At 38.5% G+C, this 21,360-nt stretch overlaps 1 protein-coding gene across 1 annotated transcript in view; it reads right to left on the reverse strand.

Moving 5' to 3' along the window:
- LOC135080992 (lutropin-choriogonadotropic hormone receptor) overlaps nucleotides 1–21,360 on the reverse strand; it is a 78,605-nt gene that overhangs the window by 23,871 nt on the left and 33,374 nt on the right. Inside the window, exons 4-5 of the mRNA XM_063975717.1 lie at nucleotides 15,097–15,240; nucleotides 5,908–5,979 (exon numbers count right to left, since the gene is read on the reverse strand). Coding sequence (XP_063831787.1) covers nucleotides 5,908–5,979; nucleotides 15,097–15,240 — 216 coding nt within the window. The remainder of the gene's footprint in view (nucleotides 1–5,907; nucleotides 5,980–15,096; nucleotides 15,241–21,360) is intronic.

Consider the following 21,360-nt stretch of genomic DNA (forward strand, 5'->3'; position numbering starts at 1 on the left):
TTGGCGGTTAGTATTTTCATTGGATTACATTACATATGGAGACTGCGGACTTACTTAAAATAGATAGTCTTATCAAAAATGCAGTAGCTGCGTAATAAATATGTTTTTATTATAACATCATTAAAGTTAGATACCTTTTTTCATAGTTATTTTAGGCATTTTTATTGAGGAAGCTCAATGTTTATTTAACTATTTTGGAAAATAGGAGATTGTTTGTTTATTTACGAATAACTCTGCTTTAGCACACCATTCGTTTGATTAGCTCTTTAACTAATTGCGTCCGAATTAGGTCACCGTAGGTGAATTTGGTTTAGATACAAAGAATAAGATGTGCAATAAATAGGTCTTGAGGGCACTATATTTAGCCTTAGCGGTTCGATGGGCGCGATTCCGCCTCGCGCGACCACCTGTTTGCCATTTCCCTAGCATTCTTTGAGATCAAAGGCCGCATTCTTCGCAGGTACAAATTAATGGCGGCCTGTAAATCATCGCAGACGCTCCCCAAAATGTTAAACGAGCAAAGCGAACAAAGACTTTACTAGGAGCACCTAAAATTAATTCAATTGAAGCTGGTCCCTGTAAATAAAAAAAATGTCTTCTTCACAGACAACTTATTTATATTTTGTTGGTGGTGTTAACCTTTCGGTAGGTATAATAAATTTCAGTCTTCGAATATGGTTTATTTAAGTATCCGGCCTAGAGAATAATAAAACGACAACATTAAACCCAATTCTGTTACGAACTAGTCGTAGATTAAGTTTAATCGTCTCAAAACAATCAGAAGAGTCCATAAACAGGAGGAGGATGAGCCGCGCTCGTTAATGTAATGGATGGCGAGTCCGCGCCGAGCCGCGTGTCGCGGAGCCCGAGTGCTGCGCGTAAACATGAGGGGGGACCGACTATAGATGAGGGATGGTGTTATGAAATGGATTTATAATCTGGTGAGCGCAGTTATTCGTTTCTATAGAAGCTCTAGCACGATTTTTGACATGCTTTTTGTTATCTATGACAGTCGAATAGCATCAAACCGACTGAAAATTTAGATCACATTGAAACTTTGAGATCACCATCAAAATTGCGTTTTTTTTCAACTGTGAAAGGTATTGAAGTGATATGTCTTGTAAGTTAACTTTTACCATCCCACAGTAATGTTCTAGCCGAGTGTAGAGATGCTAGACGTAGACGCTATTATGGCCCATTACAGGCGAGCGCGACGGTCTGCCGAGTGCCATACCGGGAGCATCGCTTGCACCGCCTCATTGGCCCCAGACTGGGACAGGCCAGCTGCAGCGTGATCCACAGCGCAGACGTAACGTTGACGTTGACGCCAAGAACATTTTGTTACCAGAAAACCCCGATTCAAATCTCGTATCGTACGCAGCGATTCTAGCTCTTTCAAAAGAAGCAATTATGTAGGCATATTATTCATGAAAATGAACGTGTATGCAGATGAACGTGTAAAACACATGAAAAACACATAGTCCAGTCAAATTAGACATGAACCCTGCAATAATTCGCATACAGCTGAAAATTGGTACGAATGTTTGGAGCACCATTATGAATTAACTGTGAAAAGTCCCCATCGAACCGACATGTGCTAAAAAAAAATTCAAGGTAATTCAAGAACAATGTTACGGAATAGTTACACAAAAAACCTTTCAGTATTTTTTCGTATCACAATACAAACACGCCGAATCTCTTTCTAAATAAATCTTTTATGTTTCGAAACGAGAGCGACACAGGATTCCCTTTTGCCTCGTCTTTTAAGGTTTACTCGATAAATACAGATAACAATGGGATGAGACAATACTGCGAGACGAATAACTAATGCGATCGCTTGCGGGAGTGAACGTACGAGGAGCGGGCGCTGCTGGTGCGGTGAATCACTTCGGAGTGATTATGCGTGATTCGCTCGCGCGCTGTAAATCAAGCGCCCGCCGTCGCTGCCCATACATTATGTATGCTGAAGAGTTCGCTTCATAATACGCACGCGAGATTTATAGGCCGGAACACCAGCCCGCCGCTATTGATCGCTTCTTTATTACGCTCCGCTCTCGATAGATAACAAAATTTGTTTGCTTTTATACACTGGAGAAGTGAACATAATTAAAAATAGTTTATGGAGGTGCCCGATGTAAATAATCTCGATGCTAATAAAACACAAAAGATGTATAGTAGGTGTAGTTTCACCGTGGCCATCCTTCACTGGCCGTAATAAAATCTCTGAATGGCCGCTAAAACTGTCACAATGTTTATCGGACATCGCGTAATGAATGACGCCAATAAATTTCTAATTTTCCTTTCCAGTTAGTTACTATCTTGAGACATTCTCGGAGGGCGGCGCGCTTGGGCGGGCGGGGTCGACGACCTGCGGGCGCGCGGCCGCCGCGCTCGATCCGTCGGCCGGCCGCCTGGGCGCCGCGCGCGGCCGCGGCGGACCTCCGGCACTGTGCACTCCTCCTGCGAGCGCACTGTCATCTCCTGTTCGTGATGGATATCGCTGAGAACAGCCTAAACTGATTTTGTCATTAACCCTGGGCGTGTAGAGCTATAGAGCCAATAAAACTTTAACGAGATGAAAATTAAGGACTACCAAAGTTTAAATAATACTGTAGCTTGCGGCCATGTTAGGCTTGTAAATAAAAACATGAATTTGCTCAGTGGATTTATTTGTAAGGAAAAGTCAAGGACGCCTCGCAAGAAATTGATAACCCTCGTAAAAATCGGATTTTCCACTTGACTGGTTAATTCCATATAGTCCCATTTTATGTTCTGGCGATGTGGTTCCATTCGATGTATTTCGAGACGCGATCAAATGTATAATTTCGCATTACTCGAATCTGTACGCGATGTTTACGACGTGGTTATTGCCGCGCGGTGCCCGGAGCGGTCGCCAGTGAGCTTGCCCACGTGTCGCGCTCAGCTTAATGAACTTCATGAACTTCACTGACTCAACTTACGGGCTAAAAATATCTGACCTACAACTCAAATTACTTTGGTAAATAATTTAGTTTAAACCTTTGCTTTAGGTCCTCATCGTTAATTTGTTGAAATGCCTATTAGTTACCGTCACAAAGCAATTAGGGCTTGTTCCCACGGAGATATTTTTTGCAGGATCCCGTTTAGTAGTATCATCATCATCATTATCTATCATCCCGTTTGTATCCCGCTAAATACCGATCCGTTCGAATTTGTAATTCGAAATTCAAACACACGTGATTATATTGTGTGTGTTCTCACGACAGTCCTGTTTTGCTGTTCCTGCATTACTAGGTTGCCATGAAAACGAGCCCTTACACTTTAATCAATGTATAGGACGAGCAAACTACCCATAATAATTATTAAAGTTTTGTAAAATCACTTTTCCAATAGGCTCTAGGCATTTTCATAATATTAAGATGTAGGTATTTCCTCTGTGAGTTGCCCTGATCAGTCAGACTCATAAACAAGTTAATATGAAGTTGCAAGTTAGTTGGGCCGTTGTATTGATAAACATCGTTTGACACGGGCGCGAATTGGGCTGCGTCCCGCGGGACCGCGCTAACACGCCCGGAACAACGATAACTCACTCGGAGAACATGAAATACACCGTGATTTATACTTCTTTTGCTATGATGCTTAACTTTGACCAAACTAGTATTAGTAGTATACATTTTTTTAAATTAGACATTAGATGACATTAGATGACAAAGTCTTAGATGGTTACCTAAAGATGGTTCATTAATAGGCTCGTCATATCTAACTGATGAAAGAAAGAGATGTAATTTTCTACACTAAGAAAATCTCATGAACGGAGATTCGTAGACTCGTACTTGTATTTAGTTTATCTGAGGAACGAAATGGAGGCGTATTTCTAGTTTATTTATCAGCGTATCTGGCTGAGCTTGCCAGTCCTTAGTCCGCAGGACATCCGGCGACACATCCGAGCCCGACCCGCCCGCGGCGGAGCGCCGGCCGAGCGCACTGGCCCGAGGCGATTTGTCTGTCCCAAATGGCATTTGTGCTAAATATTTGTGTACGGCTATCATGAACATAGACGTTGTCATATAAACATACCCTACATGCAACTCCAACCCGATGAAGGCCCTTCATTCAAGGGACGTAATCTTATTTGGTTATTTAAAGGTTACTCGCTCAGGAATTTTGCTATTACTGTTTTAAATGGACTCTTGGCAAACTAACAACGCAAAGCTAGGTTTCAAATGATTAAAACTGAACTAGTTGCATATTTGTTTCTTTTTTAATTAAATAACAATTAATTACCTTTATCTTTATTTTATACAAAATTAATTATAGTATGTACATAGTAAAGTTAATTTCGAAGCATGTTTTAATTTGCAAATCTGGACACGTGTTTCCTACTCTCAGGAGACAGTGATTGGCATCTCTATTATCTTCGCAGTTTACGCTGCGGTTTCAATTTGTTTGCCTTTCGGACGCTGCTCGAGCATCAACGGTCCAAGCTTGATTGTTATGTCAGGGCAGCGGAATATTTTATGCTCTAGATAGAGTAGGGGACGTCTATTACCGGTACACATACTCCGGTTCTATATTTGCGTCGATTTTATCTTTGCAATTCTCCGAATGACTCTACGTCCTAATACGCGTATCGAACGGTGCGGAGTCGGTGACCTTGCGGCCACCGAGCGGCCTTATTACAGCTTGGATACTTTTAATTACATGATGATTAAAATTAATCCATATTATTATTATTATTATTATTATATAGTAAGTATTACAGCGTTAAAAGTTTTCCAAGTGGTAGTTAATTTGCATTATTATTGGGAGATATGAACGTTATTAAGCAACACGTTATTAAAGTAGGTATGTAGAGCTAACTATAAACTCTCCTTTGCTTGAATTAATATTTGCGATTAATCATTTGGATAGTGGAAGGATTATATGTATAGATTTCAAGTACGAGTATGTCAAGCATTTTGGACGAAGCAAAGAAATAAGGAAATAGGTTTCCCAAACGTTGTTGTTGTCTTTTGAGGATGAAGCACATAGATTTTCGTAATCACGCAGAATCAAGGAAATAGGTAGTCTTTCTACAATGAACGAATCCGACAGGGACCTTGCGTGCGCTGGCGCATGCGTGGACGAGTTGAGTTGTCAAACCACAGCATAAATTTATCCTATGGTCCCACTCCGGAATTCCGGTCTCCGGATGCTGTTTGAAACTCTTGTCTGCCAATAAACCTTTCGAGTTGACATAATAATATTTTGTGCAAGAAGTCTAATCTGTAACTTTTAAGTAGTGCGCATTTGTTTATTTAAGCATTTATTTATACAAACGGCGCGCAAACATTTGAACGTCAATTTGTTGACATGCGTTTCGCACGTCCGCGCGCTGCGCCTGCGTCGTGACCGGGCCCGTTTGCCTTCGCGCGCCGGGCTGCGGCCGCGCAGTGTCGCCAACCACTCCAATTACTATTTGAAACGTAGATGCGAAACTGATTATAAAGAACAAAGTAGCATAATAGGTAGAGCACTTTTCACTTTACCTAATGCAGGAGCAGGAGGTACCATGTGTTGGTTCAAGTGTTTGCGTGTAACAACAACGTGTCTGGGTAGAATGGCGGCGCACGCGACAAGTTATCTTTCTCCGATCTCGATCGGCGGCCTCGGCCCGCGCATCGCCCATTGATACCCGCGCGACCCGGTGCTCGGTGCGCACTTCATGTTGCACAATGACGCATTATTGAAATTCAAATAAGATACGTACTGCTACCTAAATATGTCCAACGTAGATCGATGATCTCTGTAAAGTATTTGTTTGCTATGTCTTCACTAATATACGAGCAGCTGCAGCTCCAATACGTCATGAACCACACAAGGCAAATCACCGCACCTATGAGCCCAGCCAGGCTCTGGTTCGCTCATTAGCATATGAATTGTACTCACAGCGTGTGCAGCGCCGACAGGGGCGGCAGGCTCGCGTCCGACAGCTCGCTGATCAGGTTGCCCGACAGGTCACTGCAAGGAAAAGAACTGCTTACTTATGTTATAATTATTTTCTATAGAAACCAGTGCAATAGTACAGAATGTTATGTTGTCTTAGAATAGAACTTAATATAAAATGCGTCTGGACTACAAAATTACGCGTGACAGACAGACAGAGTTGATTTTTGCAATTCCTATAAATTTTTTTCGGCTCGTCTTTTGGCTGATAATTTTTAAAATTGTCATTGAAACAAATTAATATGTAGAGCGCAGTGCGTAGGTAGTAGGCACGTTTATACGCCATCCATCTGTATGCAATATCTGTCGTAATAATACTCTGTTTGTGTTAGTCGTTTATTTCACGACTGTTGCACTTATCCAGCCACTGAAATGCATTTGTAACAAGTATAAATAGAACGCAACGCTTGATGATCTTATAGATAACATTGGTGATTGCTAGCAAGAAATATTAACTATATAAAATATATTACTGTCTTCTTATTCTTACTACATCACCAAAGTATTATCATAAACAACCTATCGATAGATTTTGAGAAAAATATCGTGACAACGTAAATACAAAGAATCATGATAAAAGGTCCGATAATAGGTGATTACTTTGACATATGGGACTTATTTTTGGCGTCGATCTGAAAGTGATAGTAGATTTGTATATAAATAGGCACTACATTTGTAATAAATTACATTGCTTATAGCGTAATAAATATTCTGATACGAGTACTAAAAATATTATGATGGGCTATCCGCATCTCTAGACGTGAAGTATAAGCAGATGTTATCCGCGCGTTGTTCGATGTTTGCTCACATCCGAGCGCGCAATTTTCCTCGACTGTTATGGCTCGAATAGTTTATTAGTGGCACTTCGCAGTGATCTACACATTGGGGTGACCCGACTCTACCAACACGCATAAATAAAGCGACTAGATATAATAAATAATGACAAATATTCAGCAAAGCTGGCGTTTCCATCAAGATGTCAAAATTATAATGTTATTCACGCGTGCGTGTCCACATCAAAGAGTTCAGAATAACTCGTTCCCATTCCGCTTCCTGCGCGGCGCGTGCGCGTGCGCCGGCCGCGCTGCTCGTCAATGGCCGGCCGCGACGCGCGCCTAGATCAATGGCACCGCCACACAGTAGTTTGATTTTAAAAAAAGGTGGACATACGATCGAAAGTCATAATTTCACTGAAACAAAAATTGTTTTGGATAGCATTTTGAATGCTGATCAACATTTGTCATTATGCATTTTTCGATAAAACGAGCCTTTCATGCTTAAAAAAAATATGACAAGAAAATTTGTATGGAGAAAAATCTTTTTTATTTTTTTTCTGGCTACTGTTGCAAACTGTAGCGGTCAAACCTTATGTAGTCGTAAGTACCTATGGTGCCTAACATTACTACATAACTACTTTTTGCGGGCACGCGCGGTCAAGCGAGTAATGGACATGCAAAATTTGAAATATTTTTATTTATTCATTATTGACTAGCGGCCGCCCGCGACTTCGTGCGCGTGGATCTCGTTTTACCCCCCCTTCATCTATCTTACGCGGTTTAGATTTTTTCATACAAATGTTTTTTCCCGCTAACTCCCGTTCCCGTGGGAATTTTGCAATATCCTGTTGTAACGAAGCTTTAAGTTTACTAAGGTACCTGCATGCCAAATTTCAAGAGTCTATCTTACGCGGTTTAGATTTTTTCATACAAATGTTTTTTCCCACTAACTCCCGTTCCCGTGGGAATTTTGCAATATCCTGTTGTAACGAAGCTTTAGGTTTACTAAGGTACCTGCATGCCAAATTTCAAGCGTCTAACTTAAGCGGTTTAGATTTTTCGTACAAAAGGATTTTCCCGCTAATTCCCGTTCCCGTGGGAATTCCTAAGTATCCTATAACCTGCCCAGGAATATGAAGAATAATTGTACCAAGTTTCGTTAAAATCCGTCAAGTAGTTTTTGTTTCTATAAGGAACATACAGACAGACAGACAGACAGACAGACAGACAGACAGACAAAAATTTTACTGATTGCATTTTTGGCATCAGTATCGATCACTAATCACCCCCTGATAGTTATTTTGAAAATATATTTCATGTACAGAATTGACCTCTCTACAGATTTATTATAAGTATAGATTTTAATGCACTTAAAGCAATTATTAATAGATAAATATACTTAGTCTAACTTACTACAGCCCCCTATTACCTCATTTCACGCTAAAACCTTTCAAACTAGAACCTAAGTTTGTAGGTACTAGGAAGTCTAAGTTGTTTTTATTGTCATTATAATATTCACTACTGATCTACTGGTTATCGTGTAAGATAGATTAGGTCGATATCAACCCTTTACCTAGGTATATACCTACTTCTTGGCACTTATAATACCGACATACATGATTAAAAAAAGTCTTCCAGCAAGAACCCTTGACTTCAATGGTTATATGAAAGATTTTTTAACTTTCTAAAGTAGTCCTGAATAGATCCTTAAATCATTTTGACTGTCATAATCGATTACAGTAGGTAGTGGGTTCAGTAAGGGTTGCAACCCATATGGTAAACAATACATTTTTATGGCTCTCCATTCAGTTAGTCAAATAATTCCATCATAAATGGAAATATCCGTAACCCTCTTCTACACATTATTCATCATCCATCATCATTTCAACTATAGAACGTCCACTGCTGAACATAGGCCTCCCCCAATGATTTCCACAATGGCCGCTTGGTGGTGCCCTGCATCCAGCGCCTTCCAGCTACCTTTATGAGGTCGTCGGTCCACCTTGTGAGTGGACGTCCTACGCTGCGCTTTCCGGTACGTGGCTTCCATTCCAGAACCTTGCTGCCCCATCGGCCATTAGTTCTGCGTACTATGTGCCCTGCCCATTGTCACTTTAGCTTGCTAGTCCGTTGGGCTATGTCAGCGACTTTGGTTCGTTTACGGATCTCCTCCTCATTTCTGATTCGATCTTGTAAAGAAACACCGAGCATAGCCCTCTCCATAGCACGTTGTGCAATTTTGAGCTTATATTTTATAAGGCCTATATTGAGAGGCCACGTTTCTGAGCCGTATTGCACACATTACAATACACACATTATTGTAGATCCATTATGTACGCCTCTATCTATAGTTTTATATGCCAGCTAACGTACACAAAAACTGCTGATACATGGTGCAGATAATGTGATAACATTTTGGTGTACCTACCTACTGCAAACCTGCCTATTGGATTCTTTCGGATAAAGTAAGTATGTGAGTGACTTTGATTATTTTGGACACTGATCAAGATAAGTGAATAGGCTAAAATATCTTTTTTTGATTGTTTTTCGAACGAAGATAATATTTGAAGACATGAATGGAAGAAGGTGATAAATGTCGAATTTCAGATTTTTCTCAGTTCGATGATTGGGTAAAGGTATGCTTTATGTTTGAGGCTACTTATAAAGGTGTTATGCACGTTATCTTTTTAGACGAAGGGAAAGAAACTTACACCTCTTTAAAGGAGCCAAAAAAAAGATTATTTTTGCGAAAGTATAAGACTATTCAACAGAAGAACTGGAAATTACAGTTCTCTCAAAATTGAAACTATCCCGCTAGCTACTGTAATCGATTATGACAGTCAAAATGATTTAAGGATCTATTCAGGACTACTCTAGAAAGTTGAAAAATCTTTCATAACCATTGAAGTCAAGGGTTCTTGCTGGAAGACTTTTTTTAATCATGTATGTCGGTATTATAAGTGCCAAGAAGTAGGTATATACCTAGAAAGGGTTGATATCTACCTAATCTATCTTACACGATAACCAGTAGACCAGTAGTGAATATTATAATGACAATAAAAACAACTTAGACTACCTAGTACCTACAAACTTAGGTTCTAGTTTGAAAGGTTTTAGCGTGAAATGAGGTAATAGGGGGCTGTAGTAAGTTAGACTAAGTATATTTATCTATTAATAATTGCTTTAAGTGCATTAAAATCAATAATGAATAAATAAAAATATTTCAAATTTTGCATGTCCATTACTCGCTTGGCCGCGCGTGCCCGCAAAAAGTATTTATGTAGTAATGTTAGGCACCATAGGTACTTACGACTACATAAGGTTTGACCGCTACAGTTTGCAACAGTAGCCAGAAAAAAAATAAAAAAGATTTTTCTCCATACAAATTTTCTTGTCATATTTTTTTTAAGCATGAAAGGCTCGTTTTATCGAAAAATGTATAATGACAAATGTTGATCAGCATTCAAAATGCTATCCAAAACAATTTTTGTTTCGGTGAAATTATGACTTTCGATCGTATGTCCACCTATTTTTAATATCAAACTACTGTGCGCCACGGGAATGGCTGTGACAGGCAGACATCACGACATAAAAAGAACCCCTCTTTCTTGTTAGTCTCGGTGGTACTTCATCTTGTCGGTTGAAGTTCTTGTTTATTTTAATTAGTTGCAAAGAAAATAGTCAAAGAAATGATCCGCGTAAAACTTTCATCATAAAACATCAAAAGCATGAACTCTTCATTAAGAATTAACTTTTTTATGTAGATAATGTTTTTCTCGCTTTTAGAAAAGTATGTTTTTTAATTACTAGTAGCTTTTTACTATTAATAATATCGACACCTTCAGGTTCAATTGTCGTATAAACCATTTTGGCCAAATTGAGTTATATATACCATTTTAATCAGAATTTTTTTCTCTATCGAGCTGTATATTCGATATATTGAAATTCGCTAAAAAAATGTTTATACGCCCCAAAAAACTATAGCCTAAAAGATAAATAAATGCCTTATAAACGATGTAAAAACCGAATGCTTGTATTTGGTATTTTTGCTAAGATGTATCAACCATACATTTTTTTAAGCCAGGATGTAAAACTCTCTCGTAATTGAAAATGGTTTTTACGCCCAAAGACATATGGCGAGATATTTGGATCCATCGTCGTAAGTCCACGTATTCAATATGGTAATTATCTGTTTCATATTCATATTCATTTGTTTATTGCATCACATATGTATGTATGGACAGTAAGTAAGTTTTTCTTAATTAAAAAGTTAAATAAAGTTGATTGTTTCTACTTTTAAAGATAATAACTAGATAGGTAGGTATATAAGGTTGCTTTCCAGGTCCAGTACATTCATGAATTGATCTCGACTAAATGTGATGAATTCAAGACTTTTAAACAAAAAAAACAAGCCATAGTGTGCTCATGAAGGCTATTTATACCCTTTTGATATGCTCTGTAATAATTTATTACTTTACAAGTACTATTAGGGATGATGACTAGGTAATGAAATCGAAATTCTATTTAGTCTGTCAGACAGATAATTAGAAAATATTACTCATATTTTTTTCCATAATCGAATAATTACAGTGTTATATTGAGTTGAAATGTCGCGTGACGTCACTTTTGAGTAAAAATTCTACTCTAGCGTGACGTACCGCGCCATTTCAACTCGATGTAGCACTGTTATTATTTAATTATGAAAGAAAATAAAATATATGAGTCTAATATTTTCTAATTATCTGTCTGACGGACAAATAATTGAAATTTTGTCATCTAGCCTTTACTTTTAGCTGTAATTTAAATTTGTGTTTCTTGTAAAGATATAAATTCCTTAGAGAAATTCTCAAAAAATTACAAATCCTTCTCCTGAGCATACTGGGGCTCTTCTCTTTATGCAAAATTTATCATAACCAAACGAATTCAATATGCGTCAGCAGAGAACCAGGAAAGCTGTCTTAATGTTTTGCTGTAATTACATTTTTTTGTTCAAAATTTATGTTGATTAGTTTTGTTTAAAATTGTTAGTTTTGCCATAATTTTCCTGCAAAATTGTAAAAAAAAAACAATAAACTTGTTATTTTTCGTATGCAAGCAAATTCAATATTTCTACCTCAACCAAATATAGTTTTTACACTGTTAAATATCTTTGTGCAAATTCTCTAAACAACAAAAGCCTGGAAATAGTAAACAATACATTATTTACATGTATAGTTTTAATAATACATTTGAATAAATCACTTTATCAATGGGTATATAAACCAAAAAAATTACATCTAATGGTCTTTAAGCCATCAATTTCAGTCTCGTGTTTACTAAAAAATCAAATACGACGTAAAGAGTTATTTTTAGGTCCAATATAATGGGTCGTATAAACCACCGAGTGCCTTTTTTAAGGACGTAACTCCAAGCTAACTTTAAAACTACTGAAGATACCCATTTTTTAAATATCGAGACTTTTTCATCGCAAGAATTGAAAAATGTTTTCTCTTGGTCATTTTTTTATAACTTCTCAAATAAAAAAGTTACGATTTTTTTATTAAAAAAAAAACGTTTTTTGGCTCTCCTGAAAAGTTGGGTTTTGGTTTATACGACAATTGAACCTGAAGGTATCGATATAATTATTGCTCGTGGCTTCATCCGCATGAAATTCAGTGTTCACAGCAAGACCGACCTACTTGAACTTGATACTATAACGTTAACCGGTGTTTTTTTATGGAGTTTGATAGATTTTTAACATTCGTTAAAGTTAAAGTAAGATGGTGCAACCCAGCTTTACAGTTGTAACACAGTATATACTACTGTGGTTGTAATTTGGCCAATTAAATACATCTAATCTAATACATAATATGAAGTTCTCGTGTGACAATCACAGAGTTCTCACTCCTCCGAAACAGCTGGACCAATTCTTTAGTAATCATGTAGGTAATTAGAATCGTATCTAATTCGTGTAATAAGAATTTACATATTACCGATGCGTGTAAAAGCCATGAGTCCTGAATAAATAAATACAGGAAATATTGGTTTTCATTGGATTTTTAGCGAGCTTTTGTATTGGTGGAACAATGAGAGTGATCGTCGAAAGCGGCGGTTCCGCTAAGTGTTTGGCAATTAAATTGAAAGGTGCGGGGGGGCTGTTTGCCTACTACCGCGCGTATTGATAGGTATGACCTACCCCCCCCCCCCGTAATAACTATTAATATTTACAGTTATGTTCTTGTGTGGCATTTATTTGATTACAACAATTAGATACACGGACTTGTCCCACTAATTAAACGTAAAACATGTCTTTCAAAACCTGACAAGGACAACCGACAACAGAGTCTACATAATATAATGTGCCAGCACCAGCATCCCAGACCATAATAATAAGTGAGTGTATTAATAACTTAGTAACAGCTCAATAGAAGCTTTCACGCGCGTGGAATAATGTGAAGACAAATATCTTCATAGCGAGATCGACGTGACAATTCTTTTGTGCAGCGTGATGTAGAGCTGATGGTCTTCTTTTATACTGTGAATATGAAGAGACAAACAGCAAGTTTACCGTTCATATTTTTAAATGAAATATTGCAAAGATTCAGGTTAGAATCAACATATCTCAAAAAGCTCTATTTAAAAGCTTTATTTATGAAGCGATATGTTTGATGATAAGTTTGCAGAATTATTATAGTTGGATTGAGTTTTTTTTAATTAGGTCTGAATTGACGTTGGTTTAATTTATAACAACATGCGCTTCTTAGTACTTGTTATCGATAAAAACTTGTAGTAGCGAGGTCCGAGACGGCACCGGCAAGTGGGTCGCCGCCCGCCGCGCGCTCGCCGGGCAGCTCTCGCCGACTCATTCGCTAATAATGTCGTCGTAAATTAATTCCTGGCGGTCTAGTTACTACTAACTTTAACCCATCTGTTAAAAATATTGACAGTAGGTGACTTCATTTTTTGTGTATTTTTTTCGAACACCTATATAAATATTGTAATCTTACTAATTTTATAAATGCGAAAGTTTGGATGTAAAAAATAAATAACACAATTTTAAATAGGCTATAATTTATGACGATTTGTGACAACTGAATTTCACGCGGGTGAAGCCGCGGGCAAAGCTAGTAGAATAATTTGTCTTAATAAGAAATTAGTGAATGTGTGACAATATACCTACTATGTATCCTTTTGTTATACCTTATATTGATGTAGGTATATTACTTCGTGGAATGCTTGCCTTATAATTCAAATTATTGTGTATTACTGAATTTCATAATAATTCTGTTACAATTACTACGTACCTAGCACTATTTTCTCTCAGCGTATTGTGTGGGTGACACAAAAAATCCACATGTTACAAAAAAGTTCTTCAATTTTACAGTAAGAATCCAGTTACAAAACAGCTTCTAGCGTCAGCTGTTCAGGTTATTGAAACAACTGTTTGCTTGCAGCTTGCAAATAAAATTATTAAACACAGTTTCACCTGAACTGGTTTGGGCCTGGCACTTGAATGATATCAAATAATTATCTTGACATCGTTATCTCGTTGGCGATCTAATGATCGCTGTTGTCCAGCTCGAGAGCACTTGTGCAACGTCGAGGCGCTGCCGCCTGTTCGGCCGGAGCCGCTACACCTCTCGCTGTCGCCGTCGAGCCGAGCGAAGCCATCCATCACCTAGCGGGGCTTGGATTACACTCTGAGGTCCATATTACATAACAAAACAACTTCAAAAATCTTTTCAATCTCAGTCAATTCTGTTATATGCATGTTCTGGTCTTGACCCATTGAGCCTGAAAAGGCTTACATTATTTATTATTCATCATAATTTGATATCGGCAGGGCTCGCTTCTATTGACGTTCATACAATTGTAGTTTCATTCACACGTTTAATTAATCTTGCCTACACCCGCTGCTATTAATCCTGGCTGTCAGTCGCGAGTGTTTCGCCAACAATTAGCACACCCTGAAGTTTGAGCCTTAATTTTCGCACTAACTTTTCCGTGTGTTTGTCCCTGATACCTATTTATTGTTGGAAATAATTGGCAGTTTATTGATACAGTATGTACTCTATGCGAATATTTTTTTCCAAAACAGAGAATTCATATCGGAGACTAATTTATACCTAACTGTTGTATTAAACCGTATTACTTTTTATTAATTTAGATAGGTTAATCCATCGCAGAAAAATCGGTCTCAACATAAATTGACACCCCCACGTCCAATGATAGTCCCACGATTTGTCTAATATGAATGATGACCCATAGGTATTGGATTTGGTAAGTTTTTGGATTCGCTAACAAAGCAGTTATCGAAATGTAGAACACAGACACCGTATCATAAATTAGATAAATGTTTCGTAGTCCCGACACTCACAGAGCCTGCAGGCGGTGCAGCGGCGCGAGCGCGTGCGCGGGCACGTCGCGCAGCTGGTTGCGCGCCAGCCGCAGCGTGCGCAGCGCGCGCGCGCCCGACAGCGCGCCCGCCTCCACCGACGACAGGTAGTTGTCCTCTGCTGACCTGCACATCAAACTCCATATTACCAGGTTGAAATTTACTTTCGGCAATAGATTTTTATTTATAGACTAGCGGCCGCCCGCGACTTCGTACGCGTGGATCCCGTTTTACTCCCTTCATCTATCTTACGCGGTTTAGATTTTTCATAAAAATGTTTTTTCCTGCTAACTCCCGTTCCCGTGGGAATTTTCCAATATCCTGTTGTAACTAAGCTTTAAGTTTACTAAGGTACCTGCATGCCAAATTTCAACCGTGTAACTTAAGCGATTTAGATTTTTCATACAAATGTTTTTTCCCGCTAACTCCCGTTCCCGTGGGAATTTTGCAATATTCTGTTGTAACTAAGCTTTAAGTTTACTAAGGTACCTGCATGCCAAATTTCAAGCGTCTAACTTAAGCGGTTTAGATTTTTCATACAAAAGGATTTCCCGCTAAATCCCGTTCCCGTGGGAATTCCTAAGTATACTATAACCTGCCCAGGAGTATGCAGAATAATTGTACCAAGTTTCGTTAAAATCCGTCGAGTAGTTTTTGTTTCTATAAGGAACATACAGACAGACAGACAGACAGACAAAAATTTTACTGATTGCATTTTTGGCATCAGTATCGATTACTAATTACCCCCTGATAGTTATTTTGAAAATATATTTCATGTACAGAATTGACCTCTCTCAGATTTATTATAAGTATAGATTAGGTATGATGATTTATAAATATAAATTACGAGTAAGTGTACCGGAAATTCGACAGCATGTCATATCCCTCTCTCTAATTACGTAAGTTAAACTTAAACTAACTAAAAAAAACTCATAAAAAACTCATTTATTTCTGTAAGTAGGCATTAAAAAAGCACTTTTACATGTCCCAGTATTAACCCTACCACTGCTTCAGGACAATAAATGGGCCAGTGCTGAGAAGAAGCAGCGCTTTGCTATTTTTACAACTACAATATCTTCATGACTATTAGGGCATACTACCACTAAACACAGGCCCTGCTGCCCGAAACGGAAAAGTTGAAAGCACCAGACAGAAAGACTATATTATCAAGGCCGCTACTACTTAGTTGTGGCACCGAGCACTTGCTCGGTTAACGAATGTACCCGGAAAGCTGCAGTCCGCGAAGAATGGCATCGTATTGCAACGATCATCACTCATCGCGATGCACAATGTTGACCCCGAGGACGACCACTCTGGCAAGAGTAAGTGTACCGACTAAGAAGAAGAACTACCACCGAATACGGCGTATCACTGAGATTAGAACTGTTAGAACCGTAATAATTGATCTATGATAATAATAATAATTGTATAATGAAATCATTGCTAGCATTACCACCAGTCAGCACCAACAACACTTAATACTTTAATATTAATTACAGTATTTGATCAACGACTACCGTCAATCGACAGATTAATCAATCAACGAGTATTGAATCGACAGCAGCGCCCGAGTCGGCCTTCACCTTTATCTCAACAGCAAGCATAGGTTTTCGAGATTTATAAATGACTGTTAATATTTTAACACAGGCTTTCATTTTATTTAACATGCTTTGATATTCACTTTAAGATATACTTACCTACTTAAAAAAATATATAAAAAATATAAAATCTTCAGATAGGTAGGCTATGTCAGCATTAGTGTGGAAAGAGTTTCTTATTTCGACCTCGTTCGTAGCTAATCGTTGCCTCGGCTTGAATAGTATTTATTTACGCGGCGTCCGTTAACCCCTTGCAAATATCTCAGACATTGGGAGCCGAGCGCGGCCATTAGCGAATAATAGCAGATCGAGCGCCTTTGTAGCGCCCTACGTGAGCCGCAGCCGAACGCGCCGCCATCGCGCCAGCCACAACCTGGCGAGAACAGATTCAATGGGGTCTATCATTTTCGTTTTGATATGTATCCAAAATTCTGTAGTTAACTATGAATAATTGCAGATAACTGTGCAAGGTAATTATAGTAATTTAATTTCAGATATCATCATTACATTTGGTCTTGTGGAAGGTCTAGTATTTTTGGGCTTTTTGTTTTGATTAAGCTTTGGCAGCATTTAGCCCTTGTGCGAAACATGTGACGCGCAGACACGCGACCTCGGTTATTGCGATTGCGAGGCGCTGCTCGCGAATCGTTCGCGGTTGCGACACGCGCCTCTAGGATCCGCGAAGCCCGCGGGCGCGGTGTTCGCGAATGTTGCGCAAGTGGCGTGCGAAAGCTGCGCGCGCGCCGATCGCACGCCCCCGCCCTCCGCTGTCACACGTCCAACGATTAACTAAATATTGCGACTACATATTTACTTTTATTGGCAACTAGGTCTAATAAAATGTATGTCAAATATTTGATGTTGACTGCCGTCGTACTTATGTCTTCTTCTATTTGTGGAAAGCTTTCGTAGCTAAAGTATGTATGTACAGTCGCGGAATGAAAAGGTTCGTCACCTTAGTGTCGGTTTTCGCTTGCACTAGGTACTGTGAGAGTCAAACCTGCCAACATAACAGTGCAAGAAACAGTGCTGCTAACATTTAAATAAATATGACGTTTGCTAACGAATAAGGTTTTGCTTGTTTATTTTTCTATCCCATCAGTGCAATGCAATGATGACACTGACCGATTGACAATAGTTTTTTTATTTAAAAGAAATAATAATGGCAGGTTGAACCAACAAGAAGGTTTTAGTTTATCAATCATAATAATCTTCTTGACAAGATAAATCGTCAAACAACTTTGATCTGAATAATTTTGAACTTTACTGACGAACAGTTAAAGATTATTTTCTCTAACTCGAGATTATTCTGTAACATAGTTTCAAAAGGTAATATGTGCTCGCGATTCGTTGAAGGAATCAATTTGAAAACTGACGAACCTTTTCATTCCGTGACTGTACCTATGTACTAATTAGATTGTGTAACTGTAAAGTTAAGATGCATAAAAAATGACCGGTATTTTATGTTCGTCCTTATTATTCATAAAAAAGTGTAAATTTTAGACGACTCTACATTTAACTGCATTCACGATTTTTTTAAATTCTGATTCTAGGTACTCTATGTAACGTTTCTAAGCGTTGGAGACATGACATGACATACCAGGTATACTATGACAAAATAACCAGTAGTTCTTGCACAACTTGCATTCCTCGGAGGGAAGCGTTTAGTTCGTTACAAACTTCGGCGGTCATCTCCCGCGCGCGCTCTTGCGGGGATAATTAATTTGCTTGCACATGCGGCTAGTGCCGGAGCGACTAAATCGAGCGGCTCCTGGATGCATCTCTACGGAGCTGCGGCACCATCCTCATACCGGCTCATTTTTTTTTCTCCCTTTGTCATCCATCTTATTATTATATTATATATGTATGTATCTATGTATGTATTCATATGTTATTTATGTATTTTTTTTTCTATATTCATAGTAATTTTATACCGCCTACTTTACTCTCAGTTTGGCCCTAAGGTTGACTGGAGGAAAATGCCGAAAGGCATTAAGTCCGCCTTATGTACACCGTTCTATGTGCATATAAGTTTTAAATAAATAAATAAATGTAACTATTTTGTAATTAGAGTATCTTAGAATTTACTAACAACAAAAAATAATAATAATATTCAACTATACTCGTTACTCGTTCAAAATTTTTTGAAATCTGGAAATGATTGGGGAGGCATGTTCAGCAGCGGACGTCCCGTGACAAAATGATGATGGTGATGAACTTTTTACAAACTTTTATTTTGATTAAACTCGACCAAAGAAAATAATTGTTAAGCTAAAACTCAATAGGTTTGCAACTGAAGCCTTTCTAATATATTTTAAGGGGATTACAGGGAGTTGAAACCTCAAATAAATGTTAGGCAACAATAGGAGTATCCACACTGCCCACTGAGCTCGATACGAGAGCTAGATCCGGAGCGACGACGACGTACGGGAGCGATCGTCGCGGCGATGCGACGCGGGTCTGAATCGACTCTGACACCATGACGTGAGTGATTTCTGCTGACTCACTGCGACACTCGAGATACGAGGATAATAGCCGAATATTGAGGGCGCTGCCGATTTGCCGACGCTTACCGATGCCTTATAATATTACCCTGTTGTGGGTATGACGATCAATATCTATGACTTGTCTACCTTGAAGCATATAGAGTGGCTAAATCGTATAATTTTATGAAAGTTATCTATTAGGGTGAATTTCAACAAGTGCATATTTTTGCCTAATTTTGGTGGAAATTGTTATTTGTGTATTTTTATTCTTTAATTATAGATCAAATTTATTGGAAACCTATACTGTTTCTAAAATGATTAAGACATTAAATTTTGTCCAGCAGTTTTTTAGATTTTCCTTACACCAAAATTAAGAGAACACCAAAATTAGAAATGCTGTCAGTCGGTTATGTCGGTGCCAGCCTGCTTAGTGCCAAGCTAAAGAAATGTTTTAAATAATAGATATTCCTTGTTATTGTCACTGAAGAGGGACAGTACCTATGTTTAATGTGATTAAGACTATAATTTTCCATTTTGTAATGGAAAATTATAGTCTTAATCACAATCCAAGTGTAAATAAATGAATCTATGAATAAATGATCTTTTTTTATCTTTTTTATCTAATAATCTTCCTAGCAAAATACAGGCTCCCTACTTTAAATATCGGCAACTAAAAAGTATCAATGTATCATGTGTCAATGTATGTATCAACAAATGAGTATTGAGTATCATCTAACTCCTAACTTATGTAGTTTGACCTTTCATCATCAGCTCATCTTAAATACCTGAAATAATACAACTGTATGTACATACCTACCTAAAATATTTAAAGAATTATCTTCCAACTCCTAAGCGTTAAGGAGTTTTACCTTCCATCATCACCTCATCAACATTAGATGATGACTACTTGAATAACTTTAGAAAACGCATTGCATTCCTACAAAATTTGAGGTTTACTCTCGATTTCCCTAGGATCCCATCATCAGATCCTGACTTGGTGACAATGGGACTGTAGGGGCTGTGTGTCTTGTGTGCCTCTACAGTGTTGATGTTGGATGTAGTTGTAGTTTTATCTACGTCACGGGATGTGGTAATTAAAACTGTGTCCGATTCCGTAGAGAGCGTTTATTACACTGAATTGTAAGTAAGTTATAAAAATGAAGTAAAATGAACAGAAAGTAGGTCGCGCGCGCAGGCGCTATGTCAGCAGATTTACTGAACAACTTATATGCTATGTACTTGCTCGTACATCCTGCCATCTCAAGAAAGAAATAATACAAACATTAGACTTAAGTAATTAAACAAAAAAAACTATTTAATATCGTTAACACGAGCCGGGAACGGAGAGGTTGCCGCGTCGACCCTGGTGCTGATGGCGTTGAGCTCGATGCAGCTGTCCACGACCGAGTGACTGCGGTTGGTTTCTCTGTTGTCAGGTTGCGCTGCCGTGGCTCGTCCACGTTGTAGGTGTTTCTTAATCTTGAGCGCGCTAATAACTCCAATCAATACAGCTCCCAGGATTGAGATTCCATACATTGCGTATTGATGATATTCATGGGAATCTGCTTTGAAGTTCAGCGTTTCTTGTTCCTTTTTTACTCCTTCAATTCTTTCCTTTAGCGTTTTTAGTTGGTCGTCATGACTCTCAGGATGGAAGGTGATGTTACTATTGATAGTCAATAGTTTGTTGATGCCCGAGTCAGGAACGTACAACTCATCGTTATGGATTTTGACCTCGCTTTGTAATTTGTAATGCGAGTGGATGAAATGGTGATCCCCGCGAAGCAAACAACCTTCAGAGAGTGTGATGATCCCTGAGTCATGTAATGTCTGTGTCGTCACACCAGCTGGGCAAAAAATGCGCATTGCGCGTTCTTCGCAACATGTAAACAGCCAGGTGCCTCGAGTGTGCAACCTGATCCACTCGTCTCGGCAACTTGATACTACCGTGTGGCACGCGCTTATCGGTCTATTGTCTATCGGTCTATTGGTCATCAAATAACAATAAAAACTATTTTGTGCAGTGTAATGTAAACAATAAAAGTGACTATCGTGCTCATTAAGTAATATGTGCAAAATCCCAAATTGATAATTTAACTGACGGTTTATTTTATTTGAATTGATCTGGGTGTTACGGAACAACAAAACCTATTACAATACAG

Source organism: Ostrinia nubilalis, chromosome 19, assembly GCF_963855985.1.
Source record: "Ostrinia nubilalis chromosome 19, ilOstNubi1.1, whole genome shotgun sequence".
NCBI lineage: Eukaryota > Metazoa > Arthropoda > Insecta > Lepidoptera > Crambidae > Ostrinia > Ostrinia nubilalis.